The sequence below is a fragment of the Lepidothrix coronata genome, unplaced genomic scaffold (assembly GCF_001604755.1).
Source record: "Lepidothrix coronata isolate B3197 unplaced genomic scaffold, Lepidothrix_coronata-1.0 Scaffold154, whole genome shotgun sequence".
NCBI classification, from domain to species: Eukaryota; Metazoa; Chordata; class Aves; order Passeriformes; family Pipridae; genus Lepidothrix; species Lepidothrix coronata.
Genome location: NW_016690334.1, coordinates 633,057 through 646,825, shown reverse-complemented (window position 1 = coordinate 646,825; position 13,769 = coordinate 633,057). Strand labels below are relative to the sequence as shown.

General features: G+C 51.6%; 1 protein-coding gene across 1 annotated transcript in view; it reads right to left on the bottom strand.

Annotated features, from left to right (window-relative positions):
* Positions 1–10: 10 nt before the first annotated feature.
* Positions 11–13,769, bottom strand: part of ATP2A3 (ATPase sarcoplasmic/endoplasmic reticulum Ca2+ transporting 3) — a 52,123-nt gene continuing 38,364 nt past the window's right edge. Inside the window, exons 16-21 of the mRNA XM_017828867.1 lie at positions 13,202–13,404; positions 13,015–13,100; positions 12,273–12,406; positions 11,729–11,846; positions 10,980–11,097; positions 11–4,811 (exon numbers count right to left, since the gene is read on the bottom strand). Of these exons, the coding sequence (XP_017684356.1) occupies positions 4,792–4,811; positions 10,980–11,097; positions 11,729–11,846; positions 12,273–12,406; positions 13,015–13,100; positions 13,202–13,404 (679 nt within the window). The 3' untranslated portion in view covers positions 11–4,791. The remainder of the gene's footprint in view (positions 4,812–10,979; positions 11,098–11,728; positions 11,847–12,272; positions 12,407–13,014; positions 13,101–13,201; positions 13,405–13,769) is intronic.

Sequence of the window (13,769 nt, the reverse complement as noted above, 5' to 3'; positions counted from 1 at the left end):
CCAAGAGTCATCCAGTAAAATCGCTTTTATTTCTGTAATTTTCTAAGTATAAAACAAATCAGCCCAATATTGTGTGAACAGAGTGGATTGTATGGATGTGACCACGAGGAGCCTTCCCACGTCTTCCCGGCACACCTGGCTATTTACAGTCAGACAAAGGACACGATTTAGGAAGCAGTAATTTAGTGGAAAAATATCTCTCGTATAATAAAATAGGAAACCTCATTTCTTTCAGTTCTGTCCCTCAGTTAACACCCTCCCACCTCCCCCCAAGATATAATGATTTATCTTTTGCTACAGAGCACGAACTCAGAGATTTCTAGATTTGGCTGTTCAGGCAACTCATATAAAAAATAATCAACATATTCCCAGACCCAAGCCACTGAGGGCACCCCCTGGCAGCTCAGTGGTCACCCTCCTCTTGGTCCCAAGTGCCTGGACTGACCTGCCCCCTGAGGTACCCACGGCTCCATCACTCCAGGCACACACAGATTTTGGCTCATTTAATGCCCCACCCAGACCAAAAGCTGAATGGCACCATGAGGAAAAGTCCAGGGAGCACAATTCACCCTGTGTTTCCCTTTCTTCAGCCCTGCAAACCCTATCCCTAACCTTGCCATGCAAGCTCTGCACGGGGTGAAGCCGCCTCCTTGGTCTCAAAAACCTGAGTCCACACTGTTTCCCCTGACAGAAAATGCCACTGCAGAACTGGGGGAAAAAACCAACTCAGGTGGGCCTGAATCTCTGGCATCATTTATAGAAGGTGGTGGCCATGGCAGGCATGGTCCAAAAATCACAATAAGTCTTAGGAGTTGGTATTGGGGACTCTGGTGTGTTTGAGGTTCAGGAGTTATGTGATGCCAAGGTCACAACCTCATGAACATCTCTCAGCCTGAGCCCCTGCACAGCAATTATTTGAGGAGTTTTGGTGGAGCAGGACCCTGTCTGGGGAGCAGCACTATCAGCCTGATGTACAAAAGAAGAAACAAAAATTAATGCTGAATTTTCCTATTGCTCCTCCAGCTACTTCTACCATCCACGCCGTGAGCAGAAACTCTGGTTCCATCCCAGGTTTGATGTTTTTACAGGAACAAAGTCCCCTCCAGTAGAGCCTGTCCTTCCAGCTGACCTCTCCAGAGCCTGGTGGTACCATCCAGCCTTGGCATCAGAAACATACACAGGGCATCTTCCCAATGCCAAAGCCTCAAACACACAAATCCCAAACCTCATCCACACCCTGAGCCCTACGGCGGCCACACAACACAAAAAAAACACAGGATGCACTACTTTGCTCTTTTTCCTTTTCCAACCTGCCTCCCCACGGGATCACACACCACAGGGGGAAGAGCTCACCCAGCAACTGCCCACAATGACACAACATCCCAAAACAGTACAAAAGACTTTCCACAGCTGCTGCCCAAAGCTGATCCGCTGGGTGTTTGCCCCGGGGACACGGGACCCTCCCCACCCACCTTGGCTGTACCCCAGCACGGTGCTTGGCCCCTGAGGAAGGAGTATAAAGTGCTCATGGATAATCCCATGCTGCCACCCCAGCACATCCTATGCCCTGCACCTCGTGGAGGATCTGCCACAGCAGCCCACCGATGTTAGAGGTCTTGCTGGAAAGACCTAAGTTTTATTTAAAGCCTTCGAATATGCCAGGCAGCACCATCAAAATAAAACTAAAAAGGAAATAATTCCTAAACTCTGTTGCCAAAAAAAGCAAGGAGCCCAGAGGTTTGCCTCCAAGCTGCTTTTTTTAACAAACTCCTGGGCAAAGCAGCCACCCAGAGCCCATCTCCCTTGTATTGCACGTTTAGATGCCTTGGTAAGACCCAAGACCTGATCCCTAAGTGATGGTCTTGGCTTTAGGATCTCCATGTTTCCACAAGAACATGGTCCAGCCCAGCGGGCTGTTGGTGGCACACATGCAATAAATAACTACTCTGTGATTTGCCCTGACCCTTCACTGAAGAATAAAAGAAAAAATAATTACATCACTGGATACTTTTCTACATCATTAAGATATTTGAAGTATAAGCCTCTGTAATCAAAGAGAATGGAGTGAAACCTGTATTCCAAGTAATTAAAGGATGGGGGGAAGAGAGATGTGCTCAGCCATTCAGAAAGGGAAATGATGTGACAAAATGGTCCCTCCTAGCAAGGGGGACTCCTGCAGGTTACCTGTGCTATTTTCTAGGTAGATCTGAAGGCTCACAATAGAAACCAAACTGAATTTGTTGCTGCTGGAAAGAACAAGCCTTTGGCTGGGACCCAGCTCTGGTTTGCTGCCCACGAAGGCTCAGGGTTTGGTGACTCACAACTGCGACCCAACGACTGCATGAACAGACTGACCCTGCCCAGGCTTTTACACCAGGAACTCCTCCACACACACACACATACACAAATTTGGATAAAATTAATAATCCCCCAGCACACCTCAAGTCCAGGGAAAACACTGTTAACTCAGGAGGTGCAATGGATGGCCCAAGCAGGTTCCTGCAGGCACAATGTCCCAGGGAGATGCCATCGGGCAGCTGAAAGCTTTGCTGGACCCTCCCAATAGGGCTGGGATGCTCTGAATCCAGTCTGGCCTCTGAATCCAGACCAGACTCTCCCAAACTGGTTTTCAGCCTCAGGGAAACACAGAAGCTGTTTCCTCTGATGTCCTCGAGCTGGTACTGGATTAAATTCCCACTGGTTATTTTTCTGCACAGAGAGATGGAACTGGACTCAGTCATCTTGGACAACTTTTCCAACCTAAACAATTCTATTGTGTACTAAAATAAGGTGAAATCCACCCTTTTGGGGAAAGGCAAATCACACGTCTACAGCATTAGTCTTACTGAAGCCTTATCTTGAAGGCTTGAGCAGTACCTGGGTCATGCCCTGGTCCTCTGCACCAGGGTGAACCTCATCCACGGTGAAAATCTTTGAAGAGGAACTGGTTGTCCCATGGGATCAACTAATTAAATCAATTAGACAGAACACATTTGAAAAATAAAACTTCTTCAAGACAAAGTATAATAAGATTTAAAAAAAAAAATCAGCAACAATCTTCTAACCACAGAGTATCTATAAAGATCTTTTTAAAGAGCTCCATATTAAAATTCCTTGAATACATTATATATTAAATACAGTAACAACATTTCATGCAAGGTTTTCTGTACAATAAATCAGCTCAGTAGTATAACAATTCTGTACATTCCCATTGGTCTGGGGGCTCTGCTCATCTTCAATGCTGGTGATGGAGAAAAGAAAGGAGGGATGATATTTGGCACCTACTGTACAGAAGAAGAGTAGCTCTTGCCCAGGTGAAACAGAAAAGCACTGGAAGCTTTTAAGAGGCAAAAAGTAGAAGAAAAAACCCAACAGCAAAGGAGCAAAATGCTACCCCAAACCCTGGCTCTAGTGCTGCTGCTGGAATGTAAGAGAAAGGAAAGGCTCTGGCTAGTTAAATATTATCAGGATGGATCATAGGGGACCATGAGGAAAACAGGAGGGAGGATTTGGAGAGCAGGAGAAGAAACCACCCACTCTCAGCTTCTCAGCTGATGTGGTTTGATGGAGACAGATCAATTCACTGGATCCCAAACCCACTCCTGATCTACCAACCCTCACTGCAGCCTGTCTTGCTCCTGCTGCGGAAAAATCCCAAGAGGGCAAAATAAACTTGGTGCCTCACAAAAAGGGATGCCACAACAAACACCACCCATGGAGAAAGACCACGTTATGTACAAGCATACATTCATTCCCATCTTGATCCCTTGGCAAGGATGCCCTGTGCAAGACAGTGATGTTCTCCAAAGCAGAGGACACGAAGTCATGGACACGCTCCTAAAGACTTAAGCTCTACTCCTGCTAGGGAAGTAGTTAAAAATCCACTGAGGGATGAAAGTGTGACCAGGAGGGAGTGGTGGACATGAGGAATGCAAAGGTGGGTGTCCCCATGCTTTGCTTTACATGGCTGCCCCTACGAGGAGGAGGGTGGTTCATATAGTGCAGATGGGATGTAAGAAGACGTGGGATGGAGAAGGACAGACAAGGCTACGTCATGCTTTGGTGTTGGATGAGCCTGAGAAGGTGCTGGGCTTTCCACAACGCAGGGATCAAACAGGACAGCACGATAAATAGGGAGAACTTTGCCTTCCACCACAGGCACCTGATCTCAATGTACAAACACACGTCTGTGAGATCCACACCACTGTCGGGCACACTCTGAAGGTATTCCCAGACTCTCTGGCCACCGGAGTGGGCCAGCAGAGCAGCAGTGATGAAATCATCAAGGGTCAGAGACCCCAACACACGACCCCCTCACCTCTCTCCCTGCCCTCACCCACTGCCAAGCCCTTTCTGGCCCCAGAAGCTGCCCTCGTTCACCCCATCCCCTTGGGGGATGCAGCCTCCCATCTGCGCCCAAAATCCCGACTGCCCCCCTTCGTGGAGGATGCCCTGCCTGAGCTCACCCGGCGAGGGCGAAAATTGGAAAGAGGATCTCAAATTTGGCAGGAACAAATCCCCAAGGAACCGCGTTGCAACGACCCAGGTCCACACAGCTCCATCCCCAAACCCAACGCCAGCTGTCCAGTAATTGCACTCGTATGTACAGGAGAAAGAAAGCTACGAAACAAAACAAAATCAGTATTTTTCTTTTCGACGATTCACCCGCATTTGTCTGATAGTCGGACACATGCATGTCCTGCTGGCTTCTAGTGATGGTCACACATGCAAGACTTCAGTCCGAGTTACAAGTTAGGGATCCTTTAGTTCAGAGTGTTGCCTTTGTGTCATTCATTTCTTGTCCTCTTCTCCTGAAACAAAGCAAAAAAAAAAAAATGAGAAGGAAAAGTATTGGTGAGGGTTCAAAGCAAACCAGCTCCCTGTTTTTGTTATCAAGAGTGGTTGCTCTTGGTTGATCCCAAAAGGGGACCTGGGATCCTGTCTGCACAGAGCTGGTCCAACTGCAGCCACGGCAGCTCAGGCTGAGTCAGGAGGAGGAGGATGCTGGTCCCTGGGTGAGGAAGGGCTCGGCACACTCAGCCTGCAGGAGGCAGGAAAAGGGGTGAGGTGGAGCCATACAGGCACAAGAATGGTGGGAAGATGAGCAGGCAGGATGCCTTGCTACTGCTCCTAATGAGGGATCACCCTGGAAAGGCAGTGACAGAGAGAAAGGAAAGTCACTGCATCCCATCAGCCATCCCTGCCACAGCCAGATCTGTGGATGCTGCTCCTTGGGCTGACACCACTTACACACAATACACATATATTTACCTCCAGAACAATGAGCAAGGACCAATCTACTCATCACAGCCACTGTTCCAGCCCCAGGGCTGCCCTCCTCCCTTCTCCCTCCCTCCAGATGGATGGGCTAGGACAGGGAAGGTAACAGGCAACACATGGCCTGAAGGAAAGCTACAGTATTCAGCTTGAACTCCATGTGAGCAGCCTCAAAATCCCTGCCAGAGCTTGACTCACATCAACCAGATCCTCAATTTTCAAGCAGTTGACAGGAGTGTCCCTGACCCCCTGAGGCAGCAGCTGCCCTCCAGCCCGGGGCAGCTCACTCTGCCCAGAAACAGGTTTTATTTCTTAAAAAAACCCACCCACAAGCAGCACTTCCTAAGAAATCACTTATCGGCAATCTTTCAGCTGCATTTCTCTCTCTTTCATCACTGCACATATCACCAAACACATCTCACAGGGGACTGCTGTTACTGTGCTCTTGATAAATAGGGGTCCTGCCCGGGGTTACCCGCGAGCTCCGCGCCCGCTGCCAACCCTGGTGCCGACAAGCTTCCAGGGGAATTAATAAATAACAGGGGAGAGGGAGGGAAAAAGCCTTTTTGCAACTTCTGCCAAAACTTTTTGCAGTGCTGGCTGGAGAGCCCAGCCCAGCTGTCCCAAGATAAAATGGCTTGTTGCAATGGCAGCATCCCTCTGGATAACCCCCACACCTCCAGATAACCCCCACACCGCGGGCTTTGGTGCACAGCGGGGATGCTGGTGACTGCACTGTATTAAATCTCAGAGCAATAATCAAAATTCATCTCCTCCCCATTTCAGGGGTGTCCCTTCAGCATCTCCAGCAGCTGAACAGTCCCTACCAGGTGACACACCAGTGGTTATTCACCAGCCACGGCACTTCCCCTAAACACACTGCCCTGTGGTTGTGCAAACAGGGAGGGGGGGGCATGGAGCAGACAGGCACAGGGAAGGGACATGGCTGCAGTGTTTGCTCTTCAAAATGCTACTCTCAGGCCTCTAAATAACCCAATCCTGGCACAGAGCGAGTCAGGTGTTTCCATGAGCCCTGCAACAGCCGAGGGTCTGGCTCCCACTCAGCTTTAGGAGGATGCAGGTCCTGCATGCCAGCGTCTGTCTGTCCTCCCCTCACACTGGTGACAGGAGCAGGGGGGATGCAGAACCTGTTTGCAGGAATGATGAATGATGGAGCAGTGATGATCCATCTGGATCTTGCCTCACACCAAACCTCCCAGGGGGGGTCACAGCCCTTCAACACCTGCAAACCAGCAGCTGAACAACGCGAGCTCAGCTTCTGCAAGATCTGCTCCCCCCAGCACAGCCGAGGCTTCTGAGGAGGTTTTTCCTTATTGCTTTTGACTTTCCTCTTAACAAGTTCCTGTAAAAGGTGCTGCTGGAGGGATGCAGACTCCAGCTGCCAGCCTGGATCACTTCCTCCATCAAAGGAAACACCACAGCCCTTGTAGCTCTGAAAACTGCACGTCTCATCCATCACACCAGGGCACCCCAAGTTTCATCCAAGAGCCCAAACCCCAGGAGAAAACCAAAAAGGAAATCCCTTTCCCATCCCAGGGCAGCAGTGCTGTCAGCTTCCCTCTGCTCTTCCATTTCTAAAGCACGACACACCGACATAATAAAACAGGAGAGAGGGGGAAACAAAACCAAAGAGCAATGCGGCAGAGCTGGAAAATCCCGTGTGGAGATTCCAGCACTGAAAGGTGCAGCACTGCTCTCCTGCAGAGCATCCCACAGTTCAAGGGAGCGACTTGGCCCCTGGGGACACATTCCTCTGCCAGCGCCCAGCCAAGGTAGCTCCACACAGAGATTACCCTACAAGGGCAGGCCACGGCCGCAGGCGCTCGCTCCCCGCTCTGCCGTGCCAGGGAGAGGGATGCTGCCTCCTCCGCAGGGAACACGGGCAGGCAGCAGCCCCTCTGCTCCTGGGGGAGTGCTGGGGGGTTCCCTCATCCCCAGGTGCACAGAGGAAGACGAGGGTGAACAGCTCTATTTCACTACTGCTGGTGGGTTCTGCGATGGGACAAGGAGATTTTGGTCCCTGCAGATTTTGGGCTGTCTCAGACGCCTGGCAGGGAGTGTGATGCACTTGTCACCACACTGCCACTTCTGCCAGCCACTCTCCTCTGGGAGGATGCTGAAGCATAAAGGTGATGCCAGCTTGGCAGAGAAGTGGCCAAAGCTCCCATGGCAGTGGAGATGCTCACCCAAGGGTGAGAATCCCACCTGCACATCAGCTGCGGCAGCAGGAGGCTGTGGGGCACTGTGCTGCCCACCAGGGAGGGAACAGAGACCCAAGCAGGGCAGTCATCACTTGCAGCTCCTGTAAAATCACCCCAGGGGCTTCTGTGCTCGCTGGGTGCAAGGACAAATGGCTGCATAAATGCCAATCTGCCACAAAACACACCCAAGTCAATTCCTGTGCATCAAAACTCCTGATTTTCAGTGATGCTGCTGCTGTCAGGGCAGGTGCGTAGTTGTGTTGCAGAAAGCACCTGCTTCATGATTTGCCCCTGCTTTTGCCACAGCACAAGTGAGAAATGGTGATGCTCGAGCACCCAGGCAGGGCCTGCTGCTTAATGTGCTGAAAACAACCACAGTGGCAACTCCACCAGCTCTGATGGGTTTGCTTCAAGATGCTGAAGATGAGGAGGCCCAGGGACGGTGCAGGCGGGGAGCAGGGTGGCCTCAGCAGTGGGGTGAGGGTGCACAGAGCTACTTGAGCACCAGGGTTATCTCAGTGTCCTCTCTAGGTTTGATACCTTTTGAGAACTACTCAGAAAAGGGACTTCTGCAAGGTCTTCGCACAGATGCCTGGAAAACATCCTCCTGCATGCCACAGGATTCAGAAAGAACAAACACTTCAGTGCACAGAGCATGGAAAATATTAAAGATACCAGACCAAGAGGTACTTGAGGGTGGTCAGCCTGCCAGTGTGTATCTGTGTGACAGACCCTGAGAGGGCCCATCTCCACGTTCCTGACCAGAACATCTGCAGCTCCCACCAAGCCAACCCAGCTCAGCTCTGCACGTTCACCTGCTCTCACACTCACATTGCCTCTCAAAACTGAGACAGCAGAAACCTTAGAGGGGGCCAGGAGGGGAAGAAGGCAGCCAGACATGCACAGCATGTGAGATGAAAGGTTGGACATGACCAGGATGATGGGGAGAGGAATGTAAAGCACTGAGACCACTGTGAAAACTGAAGAGTCTCAGCTTTCGGCCACTTCAAGGACAAGGAAAATCCAGCGTAATGGAAACACAACAACTTATCTAAATCTCATCAAAAGGAGAAATTTTTCCACGCAAAACCTGAATCAGCAGAATATACATTCTGCTCACAGCTATACATTTGCATTCCTCAGCTGAACACCCTTGGCCATCCCTCAGAAGGTCTCAACGCTGGAGACCATCCCCAAGTGCTGCCTTGCAGAGATCAAGCCTGGCCCCTGGCCAAAACTGCCAGCAAACAGCTACTTCACAAGCTTCTTAGACCTTATTTTGAAGCAAAACACAGAGGCCACTGTGGGAAAGGAGATCCTGTCTGGGTACAGGGTCCCTGGGCTCTGGTATTGGCTAGTTTTCTAAGCCACGTTCACCCAGACACATTCCAAGCAGGTCCCCACCACACACGAGCAAGACTTTGTAGGAAGCACAGGGATACTGCATTCAGGGATGAGACATGTAGGAAGCCAACCCTTGCTCTGGAGTCTTGCAGGTTTTCAACTGGTGCTCCCCGCTCCACTCGGGTCTTACTGTCCTGAGAATGCCTGGTAAAAAAATCACAAGACCACACATAAAAGTGGCTTTTGGAGGTTTTTTTCCCCTCTGCTTTTCAAAGCCCAGAGGAATTAGGAAGACGAAGAATCTCAATTACTTCTTTCAAATCCGATGATTGAAGCGTGATTTTGGCCCACAGCTGTGATTGAATAACTGCAGGGGAAACCCTGGCTGGGTGAGACACAGAGCAACCTGTGAGCATCAGCAGCATCATGACCGTGGGGATGAGGGCAGCTCAGAGGACCCAGCACGCTGGGAGGAAACACTCTGAGCTGGCAGGATAGCACTTGGAAGGATCCCATGCCTACCAGGAACCTCGCTGTGCTCAGAGCTGCGCAGGCAGAGCCAAGGAAAAGCCCTTCCCCCAACACTGCTGAGACTTTAAGGAGAAATACGAAGTGTGGGAGAGAGACAGACTCATCCCCAGATCACAGATGGTGAAGTGAAGACCGAGGGCATGCATGGGATGCAAAACAGCCAGGAATCAACCAGCTCTCCTACACCCCAGCCTGGTGCCACGCCATGGATTGTTGCTACAGGCTTGTAATTGTGGGATAAAACAGACCTGGGTGTCTGGTGAGAAAAACAACAATTAAATAAAAATAAGCTAGAAAACAATTTCTATCTGGTCTGTAAAAACAGGAGCCCCTGCACCTCTGTTTCTCTAAGCAATCGCTGTGTTTATGCATCAGCTCAAGGCAGAAAGGAAGGCTGACATGAGCACCCCACCACACCAGGACCCACTGATGGGGAGGGTGGCCAGTTTGGGATCATTTCTTGCTTGTAATAATTTCCCATCCCATATTTCCAGCTTTTTGCAGGGTTCTGCTCCATAAGAAACCAAACAGAGCTGTAACAAAGGCCCAGATCCCTCCCTGACAGGCCTGGCCAGACCTGCCTTCAGCCCTGAAAGGCAAGAGTGACTTTGCAGAGTTTTCCTGGATCATTACTACAGGGTGAAGGTAAAAGGAGGGGTTTGCTAGGACACAGGTTGCCTTAGGGGTGCAAAAAGATTTGATCGAGGTGATGCTGTGGAAGGACATCCAGTCCCCACACTCAGACTGTTCATCTGCCCTCAGAGCTTCCCCAGGCAAGGACAGTGTCTCTCCTGCCCTTCTTCTCCCTGCTATCACTGTCAGGGCAAGCACACCCCAAAAAATGTTTTCCTGGACAGGGGACAGCCCATGGCAGGCACAGCACCACCAGGCAGCCCTGGGCCCGCAGCCACCGCTGGGAAAACCTGTGGGTTTAACTCAGCCCCAAGTTATCCCCCACAGTAAGTGAGGTTTTTTTTCAAGAAATGAAAGGAAAGATGATATCATCTCTTTGGAGGGCTGCCTAAAATCCTGCTGTGATTTACAGCACAGAGCCCAGGAGCACATGGGAATCTCTGCCCCGGTGTCACGGGAGCTGCTTCCCCTCTGTGTGTGCCACGGGCCAGATCCTGAGAGGTGCTGGCCAAGGGCAACCCCATTAAAACCACTTTATAAGGTGTTCAGCTCTCAGATGATCTTAGCACAGAGGCAGCCAAGACAAGGCAAGGATGGACAGAGAGGGGTGGACGACTTGAGAGAAAAAAGGAAGGGATCCTGTTAGAAACCAGTATTTGATTTGTTTTACTTTATAAGTGAAGGGATCCAGTTCCTGGAGGTTTGAGAGGAGCTGGATAAACAATCCTTGGCAGGTTTACCCGGTGCTCCAGCTCCAAAGGGAGCATTTCAAGCAGGTGTAAGCACCAACTGCTCTGCCAGGCGTGGCACCAGGAAGGAAGGGAGTAGGAGGAAAAGCCCCTTTTCCAGAGCAGGGTGGACACGCAGGTGCAGACATCACACGAGCAGAGGAGGTGTCCCCAGAGCCACCACGACCCCCGAGCAAAGCACCACGGAGCAAACCCAGCCCAGGGTGGTGCAGCCCACGCTCACCGTCCAGGTGGTTGCGGGAAAGGTACTTGAGTCCTTCGTCCAGCAGGATCACGGGCAGGGAGATCTTCAGCACGACCACCCACTGCGGCCAGCTCAGGGGGGTCACCTGGAAGATGAGCTGCAAGGTGGAAAGGATTGGACACGTCAGCAGGGAAGGAGGTGGGATATTTTGTTGTTTTAAGGGTCACATTGTTGTAGGGCAAAGGTTGAGAAAGGGTTGTCCCAGGCACAAGGAGGGAGGATCCTGACAGCCCAAAGAACGGGATTTCAAGGTCCGTCATGATCCCGAGGTGGCTCTTGGACAAGGTGAGTCAAAGATTATGTCCTTCACCTCTCCTGCAGCTGGGGAAAGTGAGGCACAAGCTAGGACTGTGTGTGTGCTCTTGGGTGCTCAGCAGGGTACAAGGGACAATGTCACCTCCTGGGCACAGAGACACACTTCACCTTTAGCACCCTTGGGCACTGACTGAGGCATCACCAGCCTTGAACTGCAAAGGGAGGAGATGACACCACAAGGGGCTGAACCACCTTCTGGAGATACCTACACCCCTTTGCACTGCCCATAAGGAGAGCTTCTGACTTAGGCAAAGGCAGGGTGACTCCTGGTTTGCAAGTCACAGGACCTGGACCTGAGGGCACCTTTTAGGGACAAGCATCCCAAAAGCTTCCAGGCCCAAAGATTGCTCCAGGGATGTCCTTCCCCACAGGAGCCCCCTGGGCTAGGGGCAGAGGTGGCAGAGGGCACTCACAGGCATGGGCTTGACGTAGAGGATGAGGAAGTGCAGAGCCATGGACATGATGATGGCCCCCAGCAGCCAGATGTTGAGCCACGGTGGCATCCGCAGCAGCGACTGGTTCTCAGAGACACTGGAAGGCAAAGGGACAGAGCGTCAGCCCCAGTAACCTCCTGCTCCCCACACCTGCCCAAGCTGGGAGCTCCATTACCCCTCCAAGGTGCAGGGCCACATGCTGCATCCCTGTATTCCAGACTGCTCAGCTTCAGGCTTTGCTGCAAATTCCATCTCAACGCTCAACACAACCAGCCTTCATGGATTAGGACTGATCACTAATGACCAAACCACTAATGGATGCGGATCCAGTCCTTCCTCCACTGCTATCAGCAGCAGCACACTGCCTTGGAGGAGTTTGATCATGGAAAACCCAGTGGTCCCCTGTGAGGATGCTCTGAATGGCTCTGCTGAGCCAAAGCAAAGCTCTCAGCCCACCCACAGATGCTCAAAGAGACCCTGCACAGACTCAGTCAGGCACAGAGCAATCCTGCAGCCACCTCACCTGTTCAGAGCGTTGCACATTTCGATTGTCACCAGCACAGACAGAGCCATCGTGGTTGGGTATCGGGACTCGAAGATCTCACAGTCGATTCCTTCAAAGATGGGGTTGTCCTCAGTGCACCTCATGAAGTTCCTCTGTCGGCACAGGAAACTGCTGGTAAATACACGGCAGAGCAGCAGGAAAGGCAGGAGAGAGGAGGAAGAGTCGACTGGTTGGGGGGCACAGGATGAACTGGGTTGCTGTTAAATATCCCACAGTTCAGGGCAACTGAGCAAACTGTCTAAAGTGACCCAGCTCCTGCTGTGATTGGGCTTTAGGGTTATGGCCAGAGAGTGGCTTTGAGACTTCCAAGTGCAGTCAAGAAGGTGTTTGAGCACACACATCTCCATCAAAAATACATCTTCCATGGCACATGCCATTGGGCTGGGATGACACCCACCTTCCCACCACCCCGTTCAGACCTACAGTAATGTGACAAAAGATCCCTTTCCATGTGGGATCAGGCACAGGAGCTACTTTCAGCTTCTTTGAATCAAGTTTTCCCCACCATGCTGGCGACTGGCTGGAAACAAGCAAGGCTGAGGGAGAGAACTCGCTTCTGTTTTAAATTATTGCCTTCTCCACTAGGAATCTGGGAACACTATAACCACCACAGAGGAAAGGTAGAGGAAAACACCCCAACACTTGAATCCATGCCCTTGCCCATCGGTCAACACGTCAGCCCGTTCCCCTCCCGACTCACCAGCTGATGGAAGGAGACCTGTGGTCCCTCGGCGTCGTACAGGAACCACCAGGTCGCTGCTCCCACCGTGGCCAGGCCCACGTACACTGCGGCCGAGAGAGACACCCTTACCCCCAGCACCCAAAAGGAACACCCCTGCAACCCATGGCACCCCGTGCCCATCCTCAGCTCTGCCCACGGGACTCACCTCCGACGGCCAGGTAGCGGAAGAAGAGCCAGCCACTGATGAGGGGCTCCTTGGGGTTGCGGGGCTGCTTCTCCATGATGTCCAGGTCGGGGGGGTTGAAGCCCAGCGCGGTGGCCGGCAGCCCGTCCGTCACCAGGTTCACCCACAGCAGCTGCACAGGGATGAGGGCCTCGGGCAAGCCCAGGATGGCCGTCAGGAAGATGCTGTGGGGGAAAAGCAGAGATGCCAAATTATCTCTCTTTGCCAAACAAACTCTGGGCAGCCAGAGAAAGGGTTTGTGTCGTGCAAGGGGAGAGTGAGCAGACACCCTGGATCCAAACCCCCAAACTGAAAATTCACCCGAAGTCCTGCAGGTGAACCTGCAGAGCCCCTGATCAGGAATCTGAAGTCCAGCACTGAATTCTGCAGCTAAAATTTGTTCCTGCTGCTATTAAAATTTGCTTTGCAGTTGAAACCCAACCACTGATGTCTCCATGGCCATGCAGGTTCCTGTTCCCAGCACAAACACCCTGCTGAAATGCAAAAGGGCAAAGGATGCCCAAGTGATGCTCATGTTGCTGAGGATAGT